The sequence below is a fragment of the Propithecus coquereli genome, unplaced genomic scaffold (assembly GCF_000956105.1).
Source record: "Propithecus coquereli isolate 6110/MARCELLA unplaced genomic scaffold, Pcoq_1.0 Scaffold640, whole genome shotgun sequence".
NCBI classification, from domain to species: Eukaryota; Metazoa; Chordata; class Mammalia; order Primates; family Indriidae; genus Propithecus; species Propithecus coquereli.
Window position 1 is genome coordinate 73362 of NW_012152397.1, and position 20659 is coordinate 94020.

The following is a 20659-nucleotide window of genomic DNA, read 5'->3' on the forward strand; positions in this document are numbered from 1 at the left end:
TCCAGAGTGCTAGGATTATAGGCGTGAGCCACCATGCCCAGCCACAAAGAGAAATTTTTTGATGCTCTATAATCTTTTGCCAATGTTTTATTTAACATAGTTGTCTTCATTCTTTTCTATCATTATTCTAAAATATCTTTTTGTGTTGTTGCACTTGATTTAGGTTCAGAATCACATTTGGTGCATAAAAGGCGTGGAGTAAGTAATAGGTATTATCACCCTGATCTGAATGGAGAGGGAGGGAAAGAGGAAAGGAAGGAGGGAGGGAGGAGGAATGAGGCCCCTAGGTGATGCATCTAGAGTAAAATCTGTTTGCTGGGGGCAGAGACAATGAGGGTGGGACATGGGGAAGAGGGTGGGGCTTGGGAGGGCAGGACTGAAACCACCAAGGGGCAGGGTTGTGGCTTGGAGGGGGCTGAAACAGCCACAGGCTGGGGACGTTCATATGGCCACACTGTTTTCCACCAGGCTGGGCCGCAGGTACTCATAAGGCATGTCCAGCTTTTCATTCCGGCTCTCAATTTCCTTATCCAGGGCAGCCAGCTCCTCCCTGAACTTCTTCAGTACAGCCTTGGGCCCAGGGCCTGAAAAATACTCCTCCTCATGCTGGCCCACAGCCACCTGGGATGGAGAGGAAAAGGCAGCTGAGAGCCTGTGACCCCTACTTTGGGGTGCCACACCTCTCTGCAGCTGCCTCCTTCCTTAGGGCCCTGGCACCTGGCTCTCACCATAATGGGCTGGCGTCTGCCCAGTTGCCAAGTGATGGACATCTGGAGAGAAGCCTGGTGAAAGTTGGGCAGTGTTGCCATCACTGTCTCCAGCGTTGCATCCTTGGTGGTCGGCGGGGGCAGCCGCATTGTGCAGGGTGCATTAGGGACCCAAGCGTACCAATCCAGCTACGTAAGGAGGGGCAAGGGTCTAGAGTCAACAACTACTAAGCATGAAAACCCCTTAGCCTACCTACACAGTCCCCTCCCCTGCTCTAGGCCACAAATGCCCAGCTGCCCCCCTCTGGTAAGCACCTGGCCCAGGTGGATGGAGGAGTGCTGGCCAGTGCAGGTGAAGATGCACATGGTGACAAAGCGGCAGACCTGTTCCCGAGACTGTAAAGAGACAGGAAACCCTGCAAGGAGTGAGGAGAGTTAGAAGCTGTGAGGCCGGGAGTGGAGGCAGAGCTCAGAGAGACAAGGCGGAAAGAGGAGAACAAGACAGGTGAGAAGGGGTGCCAGGAACACTCAGTAACTCCTGTGGAAAATAAAATGAGAGTGGGTTGGGGTCGGGGAAACCGGGAGCTCTGCTGGGAGGGTCCTCGTGCTGGCTCGTGCTGGCTCACAAGAGTCAATGATGTTAACTTTTCAGGTGTTTAGCAAACGAGTCAACTTCACATTGGTGGCCACAGTGGGAATATTTACACCATGGGAATGGGCAAATGCTACAAATCAGGGCTTTTTTTCCAGAGAGCCAGTTGTTAAACATTAATGAACAACCACTGGTCCCACTGTGTCTGGGACCTGGGACTTCTCAGTATATAGGATGGGGACCTGTCTCTAGCTGAGAGGGAATGGAATCTAGGAAGGCCTTTTTTAGTTTTCATAGGGTTTGGAAATACCCCTGAAACATTCCAAAGAAATAGAGAGGATTCTAGGGAGGTCTCTTGTGTTTTGCGCCTGAGATCTCAGGGCAGGGGCTCCTCTTACCTCGGTCCTGAGCCCCTAGCAGCCCAATTTCAGTGATCTCTCGACACCAGCTCTGCAGCTCAGGGTCGTCTCTCACAGACTCGTCTGTCTTATAGTGGAGATTCACAATTCCCTCCACGTACCTGCCAGCCAAGGGGTCAAGGCCAGAGAGCTGAAGCCTGACATGGAGCCTCCAAGCGCTCTGCTCCTGCCCACACAGCCAGGCCAGGGCCCCAGCCCCCCAACCAAAACACAGACCCCCTGTTCTCCGTGCCATCTTCTCCTCCCCGCCCACCCGCACCAGCCCTGCCCTCCTGCTCGCCTCACCGAGAGATGATTTCCCAGAGCCCCAGAGCATCTTGGGCATAGAAGGAAGACTTGACCCCGAGGAGCCCCCGGTCAGCCAAGTCATCGGGGACACAGAATGACCTATAGGTCAGGAAGGCTCCAGCTCTCTTGAGCAGCTCCACGTGGCCTCCCCCACCTGTGCTCACCACCTGAGGGATGAGGACAGCAGGGTCAGGCCAGTCAGGCTGCCCTGAGGCCAGAGCCGGAAGGAAGAGTGAACCCAGAATCCCCCTTTCTCCACCCATACCTGGTCAAAAACTCCCATGTTGGAGACCAGCCCATTCCTGGCCCGGACGTTAATTTCCAGCGTGTAGCGCAGGTGGGGAATTATAAGCTAGAGGGAGAGAAGCAGGGAAGGGCAAGTCAGAAGAAAGCTGTGGCAGGTTCCCATGGGAAACAGGGGCTAAAAAGCAGGAAAGACACCAGGTCTTCAGGAAAAAAACACAGACTTCAAGTTCAATGGCCCCTCAGCATCAGGAATTTTCATTTGGGGCTGAGCAAGGTAGTTCACGCCTGTAATCCCAGTACTTTGGGAGGCCGAGGCAGGAGGATCACTCAAGGCCAGGAGTTTGAGACCTGCCGAGACAACATAGTGAGACTCCAATAGAAAAAATTATTGGGGCATGGTGGCGCGTGCCTGTAGTCCTAGCTACCCTGGAGGCAGAGGCAGGAAGATCACTTGAGGCCATGAGTTCAAGGCTGCAGTGAGCTCTGATCATGCCACTGCACTCCAGCCTGGGCAACACAGCAAGACCCTGACTCTCAAAAGAATAAAATAAAATAAATGTTTAAAAAGAGTTTTCAGTTGATTTGCATCACTTAATTCATTCTACAAACCATTGACTGAGCACTTTATGATAATTGAAAGAAATCATTCTCCTTTTCTTTTCATATTCTTTTCATAGGTCTAGACCTGCAGTCCCCAACCCCCAGGCCATGGCCTGGTACTGGCACTATGCCTGTTAGGAACCAGGCCACACATCGCCACCTGAGCTCCAACCTTCCCCTCACCTCATCCCACCCCCACTCCCCCAGGGTTGGTAGAAAAATTGTCTTCCGTGAAACTTAGGAACAGGGCTGGGGGTGCTGGACAGCAGGAGGTGAGCAGCAGTCGAGCAGGCGAAGCTTCATCTGTATTTACTGCCGCCCCCCAGGCTCGCATCACCGCCTGAGCTCCGCGTACACCCCCCACCCTCCACCACCCCCCATTCATGGAAAAATTGTCAAATTGTCTTCCATGAAACTGGTCCCTGGGGCCAAAAAAGGTTGGGGACCACTGCTCTAGACCAATGTTTCTCAACTTTTTTTAGTATTACCCCCTAAGGAGCTTTTTGAGATGCTTTTTCCTAATTTCAACCCCTATCCATGAAATTTTAATGTTACATATACACTATATATCTGTTTATGCGCTGTATTTTATCTGTGCTTTATACATAAAGATAAGATGTTTTCACTCTCCCAACCACTTTCACCTCCTGGGAGGCATTGAGAATGTGTAATCTAACCACCGAGCACCTCCACAACCTCATTTCCTCCGTCTCCCCTTCATCCATTACTCTCATCATCTTTTCTGTTCTTCAAACAACTCAAGCTCATTCCTGCCTCAGGGTCTTTGCACAAGCTGTTCCGTCTGCCCAGAACACTGTGCCCTCTTGATTATCTCATGGCTTGCCTGTCCCCCACCCCCCAGTCTCATTCTCTGTGTCATCTCAAAGGAGCCTTTCCTGGCCACCCAATCTAAACTCACTACCACATCACCCCGCTTTGCTTCTCTGCCTGGTACTCACCACAGCTGGTATGTTACCATACAGTCTGTGCTGTCTGCCCTTGCTGGAAACTGATCCCAGAAGATCAGGACCTTGTTAGTCTTGCTTACCACTAGCATCTAGTGGTTTTTGCCACATGGGAGGCACCTAATAAACATTTTTAATGGGTGAATACTTTGCTCTAGTTATCTGTAATAAAGCAGGCTACTGTTGTTGGCATGGAGCTCTAACTGGCCTATGTTACTATTTTAGAACACTATGAAGACTAGCTGGGAAAATTCTTTTATATTTTATATTTTATATTTTTTGTGTGGTCCCCTTTGATTGGACTGAATCTTCAGTCATTTGCATGTACTGTTTGTGTACTGTATAAACATGTGCTTTATACATTTAAAGGGTTAGATTTTTTTGCCCCTGCCCCTAAGAATCATCTCTACCCCCTTGGGAGGGGATATCACCCGCTGAAAATGCACACTAAGCCAGGATCACACTCCCTTGCTGAGTCTTCCATTGGTTGGTTCTCTCCAAACCCTGAGAACCCACTGAGAGGGGCCTCCAGAGGTGGGAACATACCCTGGGGCAGAGAGAGACAAGCAGGAGAGAAGGGAATAAGGTGTTACCTTGAAGATAGGATGTAGTGAGGGAAGGCACCTCATGGTGGCCACAGAAATGACCTCAGCCATCAAGTGTCCCCTCAGAAGATGAGACTGCAGCTCATGAAGCTGGAAGTCAGAGCTACGGACCCAGCACTTGGCCAGAAGCCAGACCATTGGGGGATCCGTGGGGAGGAAAAGCAGAGGTGGGGGGGATCCTATTCTCGGCAGCTGGAGCTAGAGCAGGGACAAGAGGAGACAGAGGGGTGAGTGCCAGGTGCCCGCCAATCCTCCTCCATCGTACTATCACCACCCCCCACAGCTACCATTCCTTCCCCTCCTTCTCCTACCCACTCAGTGTGCTGACGTTGTGCAAGCTGCTCTGCCCTCAGCCTTCTGCAGAAGCTGCCCCTTCTGCTGCCTTCTGCAGCCTCCACATTCCCTTTCAGTCCCCTCGGTGTGGACAAGACTCAAACCCCTGCTTCCTTCATCCCACACTCTTTTCCCGAAATCTCAGCCTCTCACCGATCTTTCAACACCACCTCTACACAAATGACTAAGTCTCCAGTTCTCAGCTGCCTGACAGACAATTTGAATGTCTCCCATTAATTCATGATCAGCAAGACAAAGCCTACATGAGCACCCCATCCTCTTTATGTGTCCCATTTCTGCAGGCACCTGGCCTGACTCCCCTTTTCCTCTCTCCTTCAATCTCCCTCTGCACTCACATCCATCCGTCCTCCCTACGGTCACTACCCACATCTGAGCCCATCACCTCCTCCTCCAGCAAGCGCTGCAGCAGGTCACCCTAATCCCCATTTCTAGTATCTCCCTTTTCCAATCCATCCCAAACACAACCGCCTGCACAACGTGCCCACAGCACCTTGCACGACAGCCTTTGCCAGCTCCCAATGTCATCCTCCTCAGCGTGGCTTAATCCGGCCCCTGTCACCTCACGGTATTCCCCAACATTCCAGTCAGTGTCCCCTAGGAACTTCCTGACTCGTCCACCTCAGCCTCCCTGCCCACCCAGCTTGCCCCTGGGGACAGGTCCTTCCCCTCCCTCCTGATTGCCTAAGTCCTGATCCTTCTCCAAGGCTCATGACAGCACACCTCCACTCATCCCTCCCAGGCCATCTCTGTCCTCAGGGACTTCCTCAGTACTGGAGCATATTCAGACTTGGCCAGTCTGTCTCTGACGACAAAGCCCTTAAAATCAAAGACTTTGCTCATTCCTTCTTTAATATCTCCCCTAGTGCCTTAGCACGGTGCTTTTGCAGGGAGTGGTTACTCAGTGAATTTGGATGAGGGGCTAGACTGAGTAGACCGACCACGGGGGAGCAGAACCCCTGGGTCCTCTCACCTGGATGACCATGGGCAAGAGTTTCCCATCAGGCTGCAGTTTCAGCATGACCAGAGGGGCAGCCAGGTGCTGTTGGCTGCATAGGATGACATTGGCCTTGATCCCATCCAGCAGGGAGAAGTCAGCTTCAAACAGCGTGTCTCCCTGGATGGGGGAGAAGGCAAAGGCAGCTATCAGCATAAGGCATCTTCTTCTTACTCTGATTCCCCAAACGGAGAAAATAGAGGAGGGAGCTAACTAGTCTCCATCACCTAATTTGCACTAGGTAATGAATCCAGTGTTTATGATTACCTCATATAAATCTTTTTTTTTTTTTTTGGAGACAGGGTCTTACTGTCACTGGGGCTAGAGTGCCGTGGTGTCAGCCTAGCTCACAGCAACCTCTAACTCCTGGGCTGAAGTATCCTCCTGCCTCAGCCTCCTGAGTAGCTGAAACTACAGGCGTGCGCCACCACGCCCAGCTAATTTTTCTATTTTTAGTAGAGATGGGGTCTCACTCTTGCTCAGGCTGGTCTCTAACTCCTGAGCTCAAGGGATCCTGATCCTCCTGCCTTGGCCTCCTAGAGTGCTAGGATTATAGGTGTGAGCCATAGCATTCTACCTATAATTCTTATATGTAGTTGAATTAGCCTCAGTTTTATAGAAGAGGAAACATGACCACAGATGTGGGATATTTTTCCCGAGGTCACACTGCTTACAAAGAGCAGAGCCAGGATTCAAATCCAAGTCCGTCTGATCCTATAATCCCATGAATTTTCTCTCTCAACTGTTCCATGTTGACTCCTGATTAACAATCACACCCCTGAGCCTGATTCTCTTACTCCGTAGCCTGCCTGAATCGCCAGCACCAAGGCCCAGTTGCATGTCTTCGTTTTCACTCTTTTCCTTCGCCCATTCCCCCTTGTACCCCCTCGCTCCACAGTACACTGTCCTCATGCAAGGAGAAAGGACACATGGCTGCACCTCTCCAGGGTCACTCAGGACTTCTCCTGTAGAATCCCTTCCTGCTGGCCAGCAGCAAGCAGACACAGTACAGTTGACGCTGACCCTGTCCCCATTCATTGTTTGGCCTCCTTAGGGCTCTGATGTCCATACCTCCAGCTCCTTCTCCAGCTGGGCCCTCAGGTCCTCCATCCCTGGAGGGAACACTAGGCGTTCAGGCAGGTGAGTAGAGCGCCTCAGCAGCATGGGGTTGGTGCCATTGAGAAACTGGTACCCAAATAAGGCATCCTCCTTCCAGGAGTCCCGCACTTGCTCTGGGAAGGCAGTTGTTGAGCACACCATGGGATCTGAGCTCTTGGTCCTCCCAACTGTCACCAAACCATCCCCACTTGATCCCAGACTATCAGAGGGACCCAAGTCTCTGGTCTCCCAACCCTGGTTCTTCCAATTCCCCTGGGTTGGGTGGGATCTGGGGGTAAGGGTCCTGGGAGAAACACTGGGATGAGGGGACTAACCAGCCAGCTTGCTCTGCCCACACCAGAAAATCCGGTTGAAGTCATTCAGATCATTCCAGCAAGTCAGAACATTTAAAGAGTCTTTGATAGCAAGGTCTGCCAGCCTTCAGGGAAGCAAGGGGCAAAGAGTTGAAGACTCAAACATTGTAAGACCCAAACAGTAAAACCACAGGCGCCGATCATGGGCTGGTCCAGCCCGGTGCAGCTCATAAGCCCACTGGCCACGCCCTCCCCCAACCCCCGCTTGCTCTCACCCCTTGGCCAGCGAAGCCTCAAAGTCAATTCTCTTGTCCTCCAGAAATCTTTCATCTACAGGAAGATCACATATTGTGGTCCCAGCCACATTCAGGATTAACCCATCCTTCCAGCTACCCCACCTGCAGGGTAGAAATGGAATCAGGCACTGGTATTCTGGAAGGGTAGGAAGAGTCAGCAGCTCACCGCGGGCTCAGGGGAGAGGGGCTAACCGGTACAGCTTCCTTCTCTCTTCCAGCTCCTCTTCCCTGTGCTTCTTGAACAGGCCTTGAGGGTCGTCAAGCACCGTGCGGCCTAGAAGTACAGAGGAGTGCACGGGCTTTTCCTAAGAGCCTCTCCCCTGTTCCTGCCAAGTCCCTCCTAGGCTGGTCCTTCCCCCTGGCCTCTCCCCCAGCCTCCACCCACTCTGTGTCCGCGCCAGCAACCGTCTCTTTGACAACCTCCAATCCCCCCCAACCAGGTTCCAGTCTCCAAGTCCCGCGCCCTCTTCACACACGATCCCCACCCCCACCCCCAGCTTCTCTTGCGCCCCTGAGGCCGCCTCACACTCCCACCCCTGCACTCACCGGTGCCCTCCGCTAGGCTCAGGACGCGGTCGCCCTCCACCCAGCGGTAACAAGGGAACCTGTACTCATCCCCACTGGCCCCAGGGCCCTGCACCGAGATCCAGTTGCAGAACCAAGCGTCATCCTGGAAGAGGCGCCCTTTGCGCAGTTTCACAAACAGCAGAGGCCCCAGGTACTCCGGCACGTCCACCTTGAATTCCGTCTCCTGCAGGCAACCGGAGAGGCTCAGCGTGGGTGTGTGGGTGGGCCCTGCCGCGAGGGGTGCCGCGGCCCAGCCCTGCTCCCCCTGCCGCCTTCCTCTGAGCCTCCAGGAAAGCGGCGCCAAGGGAGCCAGAAAGGGAAAGGGATTGCGCACCCAGCAGGGGGCCCGCGACCCCATTCTGAGGGGATGGGGCCTGGAGGATGGAAGGGTGCACGCCTTCCTGCACTTTTTCCTCCCTGTAGGATTGACGAGCACACACTGGAGCCGGGGGACACGCTGCTGATAAGCAATTGCAGCTGTGAGACCCTCCAAGCCTGAGGGCAGACAGGGTCCCCACCTGGCCTAGGGACAGGCTTCTCGAAGGACATTCCGTCTAAGTGGAGACGAGGAGGTGGGGAGGGCTGTAAAGTGGAGATGAGGAGGTGGGGAGGGCTGTGACGCGGAGGGCAGAGGCAACATTGAGCAGAGGCGAAGGGAGGGCGTCGTGGAGCTGGAGCACAGAGCCAGCTGTGGGCAGGTGAACAGGACCAGATCGTCAGGGTCTCCAAGGTAACCAAGAGCTTTGGATTTGGTCCCGAGAAGAAGCGGGAGCCATTCAAATGTTTGAAGCACGGGGAATGTTTTAAGGGTGGGAATATATTGGGGAGAAATTGTTCTGGCTTCAGAAGGGCTTGGAAAGTCTGGCGCACAGGCGGCCAGGCCGGTGAAGAGGGTGAAGATGACGCAGCTTCAAGGGGACGCTGGTGGTCGGGGGAGAGGCGGACATCAAGGCGCGGATGCGGGAGATGCCCAGGAGATAGGATTGACTGCGCTGGATTCTTGGTTAGACAGAGGCGGAGGCAAAGAGGGAGGAGGACGAGCGCGCCTGGGGAGACAGGAGGAGCCGTCTGGGAGGTGGGAAAGGGGAAGGACCTCTTTGGGGCATGTTCCTTTGACGAGTCCGTGAGACAGACGTGAGTCCGAATCCGAATCTGAGAGAGAGCTGGACAGGCACGGGAATTTGGAGGTTGGCAGAGGAAAAAAAGATAATAGCTCCGGGTAGGTATGACGGAAGTGGGATGGGAAATGGAGAGTGTTCTCATGTCTTGGCTTCTTTCTCCCACCCTTCCCCGATCCCATCTCACCACCCACTGCACCCCAGGGGATAAAGCCCGCCAGGTCTGAGAACAACGGCAGAGGTTTCAAGCAGTAGCTTTTACAATAGAGAAAACGGGGGGACCGAAAGCCCACTCCGGTGACCGCAGAGTTTCGAGACAAGAGCTCTTGGAATAAGGGGTGCACAGGAGTACCCCCTCAATTGCAAGGAGGCCGGGCAGCGGGAACATTCACTAAGCGCTTACTGTGTGTCACCAACCTCCCTAAAGCGCTCTACCCCGCCGTCTCCGCGCGCGCTGTGCGCCGAGCGCCTGCGCCCTCGGCGGCGAGCAAGCGCCCAGGCTGTCGGGGGCGCGTCTCTCCCCGGGGATTTGACCGACCTGGGGCCGGGGGCGCGGGCCACCCCGCCTGGCTCTGGGCAGCTCACCTTGCCCCGCGCGGGCCACAGGCGCCTCCCGAGCGACGCCTCCCCGTGCTGCCCCACCAGCCACAGCTGCACCTGGTTGTTGGAGCCTGCGTAGAGCGAGGACCCGGTGGCCACGCGGACACGGTAGAGACCCATCTTGCCCAAAGGTGTTTCGCTCCTTCTGAAAGGGAAGGAGGCCGGACGCGCCAGATATCAGAGCCCGAGACCCCGCCCTCTCAGAGGTCTTGTCCGGGGTCGGAATGTGCGTGGCAGGTCTCCAACCCACCCCCGCCTGGCTGCTGGCTGGGGCTCCCAGCTTCACGCAGCCCAGAGCTCAGCTCCAGCCCAAAAAGGCTGGGTCCCGGCGGGGGCAGGGAGGGTAAACCATTGTCTTGGTGAGAGGGGGAAGCAGATGAGGATTTGGGCAGAAAACATCCAGGAAGAAGGAATCGACGCCTGGTCCCGCAAGCAGATGGTGTGGGGGGCGGGGGGGGGGGTATGAGCCAGTGTACGACAGACAGACACGCACACAATGGCCTCATAAATTGGTTCGTCCCTGCCAAGGGTCGTATTTAAGCTTGCAGGGAAGGGCGAAGCGGGCGAGGAGACCCGGTCTGTAGCAGCATTTGAGGAAGGCACATTCTGGCCGCCTAATTCATTCGGCCACTTTGCACGTCTGCCTTCCCGGTGCCAGGCTCTGGGACTCACTCCTTTCTAGCTCAAAAGCTTCTGCCTCCCTGTGGCCTACAGAGTAAAAATCCAAACTTCTTCGCATTCAGAGCTCTTGCTAACCTGACCAGCCTTCCTCCCACTTACCCCACTGCACCTCGTCCTCATCTCCTCGTGCTCCGCCTGGGGCTGGAGCCATGTGTTCCGAGAACCCCCCTTGTTGTTCCCCAGAAGAACTTCCTCCTGGAAAATTCTATGCATCCTTCTAAACCCTGATTAGACTCCAGTTTTTCAGTGACGACTTCCCTGGCAATTCCATTCCTCCTACACCACCAGAGCTAATCAACTTTCCTCTGTACTACTTTCCTCCTTGTGCATACTTCTATTTTTTTATTCACTTTCAAATATCTCTTTTAATGTGGGTGATTTGAGACAGAGAAAATATTCACAAATTATGTATTAGGGGAAAGAACATAAGCTTTAATCCAAACAAATCAAAGTTCAAATCTGAGATCATTCTTTTCATAACCATGTAACCTCATCTCTTCTGAGCCTTATTTTCCTCATTGGTGTAATGAAGAAAATATTAATATTTAATCCACTGGATTGTTGGAAGGATTCCAGGAGATTCATAAATGCAAAAACCCCAGCACAATACCCGACACATAGCTATTGTGAGCAACTCAGTGTTCTCAACTAAAAATACCCTTTTTGGGCCTCGCGCAGTGACTCACGCCTGTAATCCTAGCACTCTGGGAGGCTGAGGTAAAAGGATCCCTTGAGGTCAAGAGTTCAAGACCAGCCTAAGCAAGAGTCCATCTCTACAAAGAATAGAAAAAATTAGCCTGGCATGGTGATGCATTCCTGTGATCCCAGTTACTCAGGAGGCTGAGGCAGGAGGATCACTTAAGCCCCGGAGTTTGAGGTTGCAGTGAGCTATGATGACGCCATTGCACTCTAGCCTGGGTGACAGAGTGAGACTCTGTCTCAAAAAAAATAAAAATCCTTTTTGTGTGCCAGTATACTAATGTGTTCTAAAGCTTTGAAGAATTGAATTATTACTTCATAGTGCTGTCTACTGTCTTTTTTTTTTACTATAAAGGGGATACAAATGTTTTAGGTTACATGGATTGCTTTTGTAATTCTTGAGTCCCAGCAACAGGGGGTGTGCCCATCACCCGAATAGTGTTCATAGTATCCATTAGGTAGGTTTTTTCCCTTCCCTTCTCCTCCCTCTCCTCTGCTTGATTTCCACTGAGTTTTATTAATACTTCCCTCTGGGCACATGTGTGCTCATGGTCAGTTCCAATTTAATAGTGAGTATATGTGGTGTTTGTCCATTCTTGAGATACTTCACTTAGGAGAATGGTCTCCAGTTCCATCCACGTTGTTGCAAAAGATATTCGTTCATCTTTTTTATGGCTGAGTAGTACTCCATGCTATACATATACCACCTTTTATTAATCCACTCATGAACAGGTGGGCACTTGGGTTGATTCCACATCTTTGCAATTGTAAATTGTGCTGCAATAAACATACATACTTCTATTATTGCACACTTAATCAATCCTGCATTGTGATCCTTTGTATGTCTGTATCCCCTACTAACATGAGCTCCTCCTAGGCAGGGACCACATACCCAGCGACTTTCACTTTTGTTTCCCCTGAATTTAGCACAGTGTCAGGGCTTATGGGTGTCAATAAGTGTTTGCTGAAATGCACTGAGCTGAAAAATCAATTATAAATAAATTCTTCCCTTGAGGGAGACAAAGGTAAACAAATAGCTATTAAGCAATGTCAATAACAAGGAATTAGTAGAATAAACTGTGGTGTTACCATGGCATAGAGTAAGATCAGGCTAGTAAAACAAATGAAGTTGATGAAAATATGTTTGTGATGCATATTTTCTGGTTAGTTTAATTTTTTTAGCAGGAAGTACTGTAACCAGCTCCATAAGCAAGAAAACATTTTTTATAGTTTTTTTTTCATAGTTCTCTTATGTTTCAAGTTCCCAGGCCAGTAAGATTTGCTGACCAGAACTTTGTAACTTTGCACAGATTCATTCCCTTTTGAGTTTCTTTCCGAGAAATGGCAAAGCCTCCTTGTAGCCACGAGCCAACTACAAAGCCTTACACCACCTGTTTGTCCGGAGAAGACAAGTAAGCAACACCCCACCACAGATCATGCCCAAGGACTCACTGAGCAACCTACTCCCTGCATCCCACCTCTGCACAAGGCTGAAAGAATGACCAGTGTTAACCCCTAATTCATGATACTACTAAAATCCCACCCTGGGAGGGACTTAGCCACCATTTTTTGATCATGGGTTGTGTGTACTAGCATGGTTGCTTACTGCACTTGCATGCCCTGCACTCCACCAAAACATGTAATAATGCTCACTCCCCTCATGCATTATTCATTTCACCTCCAGAAAAAACCCTGACCCTGTAGGTCAGGGAAGCAGTCCACACCTCCCACCTCCCAGTTAACCCATCTCCTGCAATAAATCCTTTCTTCCTTGACAATCCTCATTGTCTCAGTAATTGGCTTTCTCTGCAGCGAGCAACAGTGAACCCCCTTGTGGGTTCATTAACAGTACATTCACATGATTCAAAATTCCGAAGGTACAAAGTAGTATTCACTAGTTTCTTCCACCTATTGGCCCCAAGACACCAGGTTCCTCCACCGCCAACAGTCATTGTTACCAGTTTCTTCTGTGCATATTGCCAAGCAAATACATGCCTATCCTTTTCGTCCTTTTCCTAAACACTGTAGCATACCTTACACAGTGTTCTGCACCTTGCTTCTTCCATAGTGCAGCATAAACCAGGAGATTACTCCACATCAGTACATAAAGAGCTTCCTTGTTCTTTGTTAAGGATACTATTGTTTTGCTGTGGCATAATATAGTCTATGAGTCTCTTATAAGCAAACACTTAGGTTGTTAGCAATCTTTCATAACTATCAAAAATTTGCTAAAAGAAATAACCCTGGTGTATACATCATTTTTCATATGTAAATATATCTGTAGAACAAAATCCTACAGATGGAATTTCTGGGCCAAAAACCTGTAATTTTGGCAGAAATTGCTAAATTGCTTTCCATAGAAAGTTGTACCAGTTTACACTCCACCAGTGGACTATATATGAAAATGCTCGTTCTTCCTCACTCTTGCCAATGGTATGTTATTAACCATGTTTACCTTAGCCAATCTGATAGGTAACAAATAATATCCTAGCTTTAATTTTAATTTGCATTTCTCCTATTATGAGTAAATTTGAGCATCTTTTCATGTTGTAGGAGCAATTTGTATTTATTTTTCTGTGAACTGGCTGTTCCATTTTTCTATTGGGTTTTGGTCCTTTTCTTACTGATTTGTAGAAACTATTTATATATTAGGAAAATGAACCCCCTTTTTTAGCTCTATCACTACTAAGAGAGGTCCAATAGCAACAATGGTCCTTTTTATTTCCATCTACTCCTTAGAGCCCAGCTTTTGGTCTATAATATTATTCTCTACTAAAAGAAACCTGGACTCATAGAGCGTAGCTGATTCCATGTTTAGGGGCAAGTAAAACACTCGATAAGCCTAGAACATACATTGTTGCTAAAAAGTAAGGGTGCTCTCAAGAAAGCAGTACTGAAAGGGCAAAATGTCTAATTAGAGGAACTCCCACTGGCTATGTTGTGACATTTAGAATAGCAAAATGAAATCATAAATAGGATTGATTGAAAAAGGTAAAGGTGGCAGTTAGAATGCTTTCTGTTGCAAGTAACCAAAAAATCAATTCAAAATGGCTCAGACAATAAGGAAAAATTATTATCTCAGAAAATAACCAGCCCATGGGGTAAATTGGCCCTAGGGTTGTTTAGGTCAGTGGCTCAACAACATCATCAAGGAACTAAGGAGGTTTTGCGGGGGGGGGGGGTCAGTGGGTTTTTTCCCCCATCTTTCCACTTTGCTGTCCTTCATGAGTTGGTTCTTCGATGTGTTTCCCCTTTAGCTACTTCCACAGTGGTAGCAAAATGGCTGCTACTGCTCCAACCATCCCATACAGATATGACAACTTCCAGTGGGAAAAGAAGGGCCATTTCTTTCTGTGCCTCCCCTTTAAGAGCAGGGAAAGCTTTCCCAGAAACCATCCAGCAGCTTCTCCTTATCTCTTTCTGGCCAAAACTGAGTGCCAACTCAGAAACTTTTAAGCAGGTGAAAGAAATAGAATTGCTATGATTATCTTAGCCTAGTCACAATTTAGCCCTGAGTTATATGAACAAGGAGGGACACCCAAACATATTTTGGACCCCACCAATAAGCAAGAAGGATGAAACAATGGATTGGGAGGTAGGCACCCAAAAGTGTGTGCTATTAATACAATTAGTTTGGGAAAGGCCCGAATTCACAATAATATTCAAAAGAGAAAAGTTGCTGTAAATTGTTATACAAAGGCATTAGAATACAAAAAAAAGAGTGAATATATTAGGACTTTTGATGTTTTTATAGGTTTTCGTAAGAAAAGAAATGTTACTACATATGAACATGTTTGTTTCTTCTAAGTATACATCTGTTTATAATGATTATTTTCATAGGCAAATAGAAAAAGATAAAAACAGGGAACTGTGTGCTAGCCAAATAGTCCCAGCAAAAATATTAACTGTTCCAAGAATGGGAAGGACCAATCAGCACATGTGGTTACACATGATAACCAGGTAGAAGGGAGGTCTAAACATGTAGCCAGCACTGGTGCTTACAGCTGTGACCAAGGAAAAGGGGATCAGTCCTTAGATGCTGAATTAGCAAATGTCCTAACGAGGAGTGCCATGGGCAAACACAATCCTTCTCTCCAGGACATGAATCACCAGATGCTCCCTTAATCATAAGAAAACACTGACAATGCATGCATATGTTTTTAATAATACTAACAAAGCAAGTCAATATCTCATAACAGCAGAACAAAGAATTCCATAACTCTGGCCAAGTGAAAATGAAGGAGTACGTCATTTCATGGGAAAATGCTTGCAGAAACGAAAAGCTTATGTGTCAAAAAGCTCAATATGACACGTTAAAAGACATATTGAGGTAGCAGGATAAGTTTTACTGAAAAAGATAGCTCCTTGGGAGAAACAACAAACTTCAGAGTTCCAAACATGAATCCGTCTGCTGAAGAAGTCTGATTGTACAGCTGTGGTGGATCTGAGGATTGAGGATAGTAAGCAATATTCTTTTGAGGGCAAGAAGGGATCTGACAAGATTTTAGTAACACAAGAAAACATCAAAAGAAATATTTTAGCAATCTTAAGAAAGTGTCTTATTCCTCAGGAAAAACAAAAGCAACTAAAAACCAATGAAGTAATAAATTAAATCTGTGGCGTTGGTGTTTTAAAATAGATGTAAGGATAATTATAGTAAGTCTTGTAATCATTGTATTTGTTTTTATTTTGTGTACTGTTTAAAGTGTAAATGATTCAAAAGAATCATCATATTAAATTTGTAATTGCAGTTTAAATTGTTGGCGGAAATTTAATGAAGCTTGCAATCAATGTTTAAATATTAACGAAAACATGTTTCAAAGCTCTATTTATAGATACATATTTAATAAATTGATCATTAAATAAAATAGGAATATTTGTGGGGTGTCCTCTCCATGGACAAAAATATCATCAAACATTAAAAACTCTATCAACAATGAGCATAAACTCCTTCAACAAAAAGCATACCTGAAAGAGTGTACACCAAGTATTAGTAATGATTATCTCTAGAAAGTGGGGAGATGGTAGGGAAGAGACTTTCTTTTTGTATACTTTGGAATTTTTAAAAATTTTTAAAGAAACATGAGCTATTTTTATAATCTCAAAAATTTAATCTTGAATAAAATACAAGGCTAGCAATGCTATTATAAAAGCATTAACCACAATCAAGTGCAGTTATGTGGGAAGCCCCAAAACTCACGTTCAAGTTTTCTTTTATAAATGAAATTCAGAAGAATCAAAATGTAGTGGATAAAATTCATCTATAGAAATGGCACATAAGTCTTGATCAGTTAATACCAATTTGATGGTGAGTACATGTGGTGCTTGTTTTTCCATTCTTGGGATACTTCACTTAGTAACCTAAACATTTGTACCCCCGTAATATGCTGAAATAAAAAAAATTTAAAAATTAAAATAAAAAGATATATAGACATGGCACAGACCCAATAATTTTCTTACAGATTAAAAGTGTATTGGGCATATATCAGGCAGAAAAAGAACATACAAATAAATAAATAGTGTGACTGAAGAGCTAGGAAGACACCCAAAGGTCATTCATAGTAACTTGTAGGTAGATTCAGTGAGGTGAGATTATGATGCAGTTGTGACCTTGAGAGGTAAAACCCAGGCTGTTTCCTCCCTTTCTGAATAGGAATATCTATAGTGGTTATCCTATGCCTGTTCCTCCATTGTATGCTGGAGATGGGGCACAGATGACTTTATCTTTAATTTACAGGGCTTTAGAAGAAAAAGAATTGTATTCAAGAAGCTATACTTAAGGAATTACACTTGAGAAATCTCATTCATACTTAGACCTGATTTAAATGATGAAATCCTGGACTTTGAGCTGATGCTATAATGGGATTAGATTTTGGGGTGCCTTGAAAGGGGGTGAGTGTATTTTGCATGGGGGAGGAACATGAATTGCTGGTGGCCCGAGGGCACACTGGTGGTAGCCAGTCTTTAAAATGTCCCCCAGTGATTCCAAGAAGCACACTTCTGCATAGCCTCTGAGTTGGTCTGCATAACCAATACAATATGATGTATTGTGATAGTGTGTGACTTCCAAAGCTAGGTCCCAAAAGACACTAGGGTTCTCCCTCTCCCCACCCCACTCTCTCACTCTCCCTGTCTCTTGGACTACTTTCTCTGGGAGAAATCAACTGCTATTTCATGAGATCACTCAAGAAACTCTATGGAGAGGTCCACAAAGAACTGAGCAAAGAACTGAGTCCTCCTGCCACAAGCTGGTGAGAAAATGAGGCCTCCAGCCAACGGCCATGTGAGTGAACCATCTTGGAAGTAGACTTTCCAGCCCCAGTCAAGCTTTCAGATGACTGCAGCCCCGGACAACATCTTGGCTGAAACCTCGTAAGAGACCTGAACTAGAACCAACTTACAAAACTGTGTAAGATAACAAATGTGTGTGGTTTTAAGCCACTGAATTTTGAGGTAATGGTAATGCAGCAATAGATAACTAATATGGTCTGCATACTTATTTTCTGAAACCTCAAGCTCACAAGCGTACATAAAGCCAACAAATATTCATGATAAACTGACCACTTACAGAATTAGCCCTCATTCAGATATTGCTCCTTTATTAATAACAGCTACCAACCTTGCCCATCTAACTGGCTACAGAGAGAGACTTCACATCTTGAAAAAGATAGAAGACTTCATAAAGTTATGGAAGTACTGTTAAAAAACTGACCAATCAGCAAAGCAACTGACAAACAATGTTGATGTTAAAAGAAGGGTCACCACCTGAGGTAATTCAGATGGGCTGAGCAGGGTTTCAGGACAGAGACAGTCAATAGCTGACAAGTTGGCTTAGACAACCAGCAAAGCTTTTCTATGCAGGTGATGTCCACTGGTCACTTCTGTGCGCCCTCCTCTGTCCCCATGTGGCTCCTGGGCACTGACAACAGATGGTGTTTTTGAATTGGGTGCAGAGAGGACCCTGGATGCTGATCCTCTCTGTGATTTCTAATGTTTGGGCTTTTGAAACTTAAAAGTCCAAAAGTGAGGCTCAAGTGCAGAGGCCCAGCTGAAATCATGAAGTACCAGGACCATAAAAACACATATGTTAATATTGTACTTTACTAGTATTATTCTGTCAAAGTGGGGTCCAGACATGTCATTTAATGGATTAGAAGTATTGCCCCTAACAGGCATAGATGAAAGGTAGCAGGATATGGGAGGGCAAAAACATTGCTGAATGCTCTGTGCTGCATAATGTGGTTCCTCCAGTAAATCTCTGAAACTTCCACAGAAGTTATGAAATGCTTGATGTGATGTGATTTTGAGTGAAGTAACTGAATTTTGGATCTAAGTTTACACAAGGGTTGTCCGGGGACATTATGTTGGGATCTGGGAGTGGAGCCAAGAGATACACTAAGGCCATCGGTCTGAAGGCTTCCACAGAAATGGAGGTGAACTCTTCAGATTTCTCCAGGCCATGAAGATTTAGGGGTGGGTAAGGAAATTTACCCTAGAATGCCAGGGACAGGGATGTCCCTACTTGACCATTAAGCTACATTTTGAGGTCCCATCCAGGATAGTTTGAACTAAGGTGGTGTAGCCAGCTACCTGTCGATCCTGAGCCAGGAGAGTACTCCCCCAACTGCTGCCAAATCTTGGATAATTGATGCCAGGATATTGATGCTAATGCTACACAAGCCTCTATGGTCCTAGGAAATCCACTTCAAGACAAACAGAAGTTGTGTAACTATGTTTAAATCAGTCCAATAGCCTTCAAGGAATGAATGAATGCACAATCTCAAATTAAATGTTTTGACATCCAATAAGCAATAAATAAGGTATGTGTTATTTGTGAACTCAATAGAGCCACTGAACCCAAGAAATTCCCTGGTGAAATAACTGGTGGCAGAAGACCTCAATATCTGGTGTTTACCAGCCCCTATAGATACCCCATTTCTTAAGACAGTGGAATCGACCAGGCGCGGTGGCTCACACCTGCAATCCTAGCACTCTGGGAGGCCGAGGCGGGAGGATTGCTTGAGCTCAGGAGTTCGAGACCAGCCTGAGCAACAGCGAGACCCCATCTCTACTAAAAATAGAAAGAAATTAGCCAAACAACTAAAAATAGAAAAAATTAGCTGGGCACGGTGGCGCGTGCCTATAGTCCCAGCTACTCGGGAGGCTGAGGCAGGAGGATTGCTTGAGCCTAGGAGTTTTGCTGTGAGCTAGGCTGATGCTACGGCACTCCAGCCCAGGCAACAGAGTGAGACTCTGTCTCAAAAAAAAAAAAAAAAAAAGACAGTGGGATCTTGCAGGAAGCATACATGATATACTTGAAATTGATCAGCCTCCACTCTGTTCCTTCTGCTGAGACAGTATTCCCTGGAGGCTGATTCAGATGCATGAGGCAAGCATTGGAACCTCTGATTAAGGTCATATGCTACCAGAAACTAGAGATGTTCTCAGGGGTACAGAACTGGGACTGAACCAAGAGGGTTCAGGATTGTGGTCAGAACATGCCACTGAAATGCAGACTTGAAGAAAAGAAGCAAAAGATTAGTGGAATTTTTACAGGGATTAGTGTCACAGATTATGTGACCTCCAAGCTGTCAATACCTCCAACTCTGCAATTGCCCAACAATTCTCAGAGGGGTATTTGATGATGACTCTTCGGGATTTGGACATCAGATTTCTGATAACCACACACCTACAGTCAGGAGAAAAGACCACTCTGCCCATGTGGGTTAAGGCTGGAGGAGCCTAAGATGAACAAAATCACCAGATGCTATGCAATGCAGTTTGGAAAACTAGGGTCAGTTAGAGCAAAATGGGGATTTATAGAGGTGCTCAACTGGGAAAAACTCAGACTTTAAAATAACCCAAAGGGCCCCCTGAATTCACAGAAGAGAGGGAGAGGACATCTGCTACCTTAGAAAACATAACAAAACAGCAAGGTTGGTCCTGGAGGAACCACTTCAGATTTCTGAGCTAAAGTTCACACGGGTCTAGCTTATGTTTATATACTAAAGCTATTGTCTAAGTTTCTTAAGAACAACTTTATCTAATCAGGTATTGTAATTTAAGGATGCTTCTTTACCACAAATTAACCAACATTTGGGGTGCATAATGCCTTTTTCCATAGTAGTGAACACACCCTGTATTTCAAACTGTGAATTAATGACAAAAAAAGACATTAAGAACCATTAACTGAAGCGATTTCTTCCACAGGTGGATTTCATTGACATCTGAGTCATACAAACCTGAGGTTGGAAATTTGATTTAGCTTCTTTCAAACAAAAGCAGAGGGCAAATTCTCAACAATCAAGATCTCAGGGAGCCCGCAGTGGCTCACCCCTATAATCCCAGCACTCTGGGAGGCCAACACAGGAGGATTGCTTAAGCCCAGGAGTTTGAGGTTGCAGTGAGCTATGATCATGCCATTGCACTCTACCTGAGGTGACAGAGCGAGACTCTGTCACCAACAAAAACAAAAACAAAAAATCCCAGAAGTGGAGATGAGTGTGTCTTCTACTT

At 47.3% G+C, this 20659-nt stretch overlaps 1 protein-coding gene across 2 annotated transcripts; it reads right to left on the bottom strand.

Moving 5' to 3' along the window:
• Positions 1–232: 232 nt before the first annotated feature.
• On the bottom strand, positions 233–10472 carry ALOX15 (arachidonate 15-lipoxygenase). 2 transcript variants are annotated; one of them, XM_012659876.1, is made up of 15 exons: positions 10408–10472; positions 9749–9908; positions 8025–8229; positions 7671–7752; positions 7458–7580; positions 7204–7307; positions 6842–7002; positions 5747–5890; positions 4411–4620; positions 2272–2358; positions 2004–2173; positions 1698–1819; positions 1023–1123; positions 729–896; positions 333–621 (listed from the first exon to the last, which is right to left on the bottom strand). In XM_012659876.1, the coding sequence occupies exons 2-15, from the start codon at positions 9881–9883 to the stop codon at positions 442–444; spliced, it is 1992 nt and encodes a 663-aa protein (XP_012515330.1). In that variant the 5' UTR covers positions 9884–9908; positions 10408–10472; the 3' UTR covers positions 333–441. The 2 variants fall into 2 exon arrangements, with proteins under 2 accessions (XP_012515331.1, XP_012515330.1); XM_012659877.1 differs by lacking the exon at positions 10408–10472 and having other exon boundaries at positions 233–621; positions 8025–8112; positions 9749–10166.
• Between the last annotated feature and the right edge of the window lie 10187 nt (positions 10473–20659).

Coding starts and splice junctions, on each gene's coding strand:
- ALOX15 (XM_012659876.1), bottom strand. CDS start 9,883: ATGGGTCTCTACCGTGTCCGCGTGGCCACCGGGTCCTCGCTCTACGCA. Junction 5,891..6,841: donor AGCTGGAGAAGGAGCTGGAG/GTATGGACATCA, acceptor TCCCCCATCCAG/GGAGACACGCTGTTTGAAGC. Junction 1,124..1,697: donor GCTAGGGGCTCAGGACCGAG/GTAAGAGGAGCC, acceptor CACTCCTTGCAG/GGTTTCCTGTCTCTTTACAG.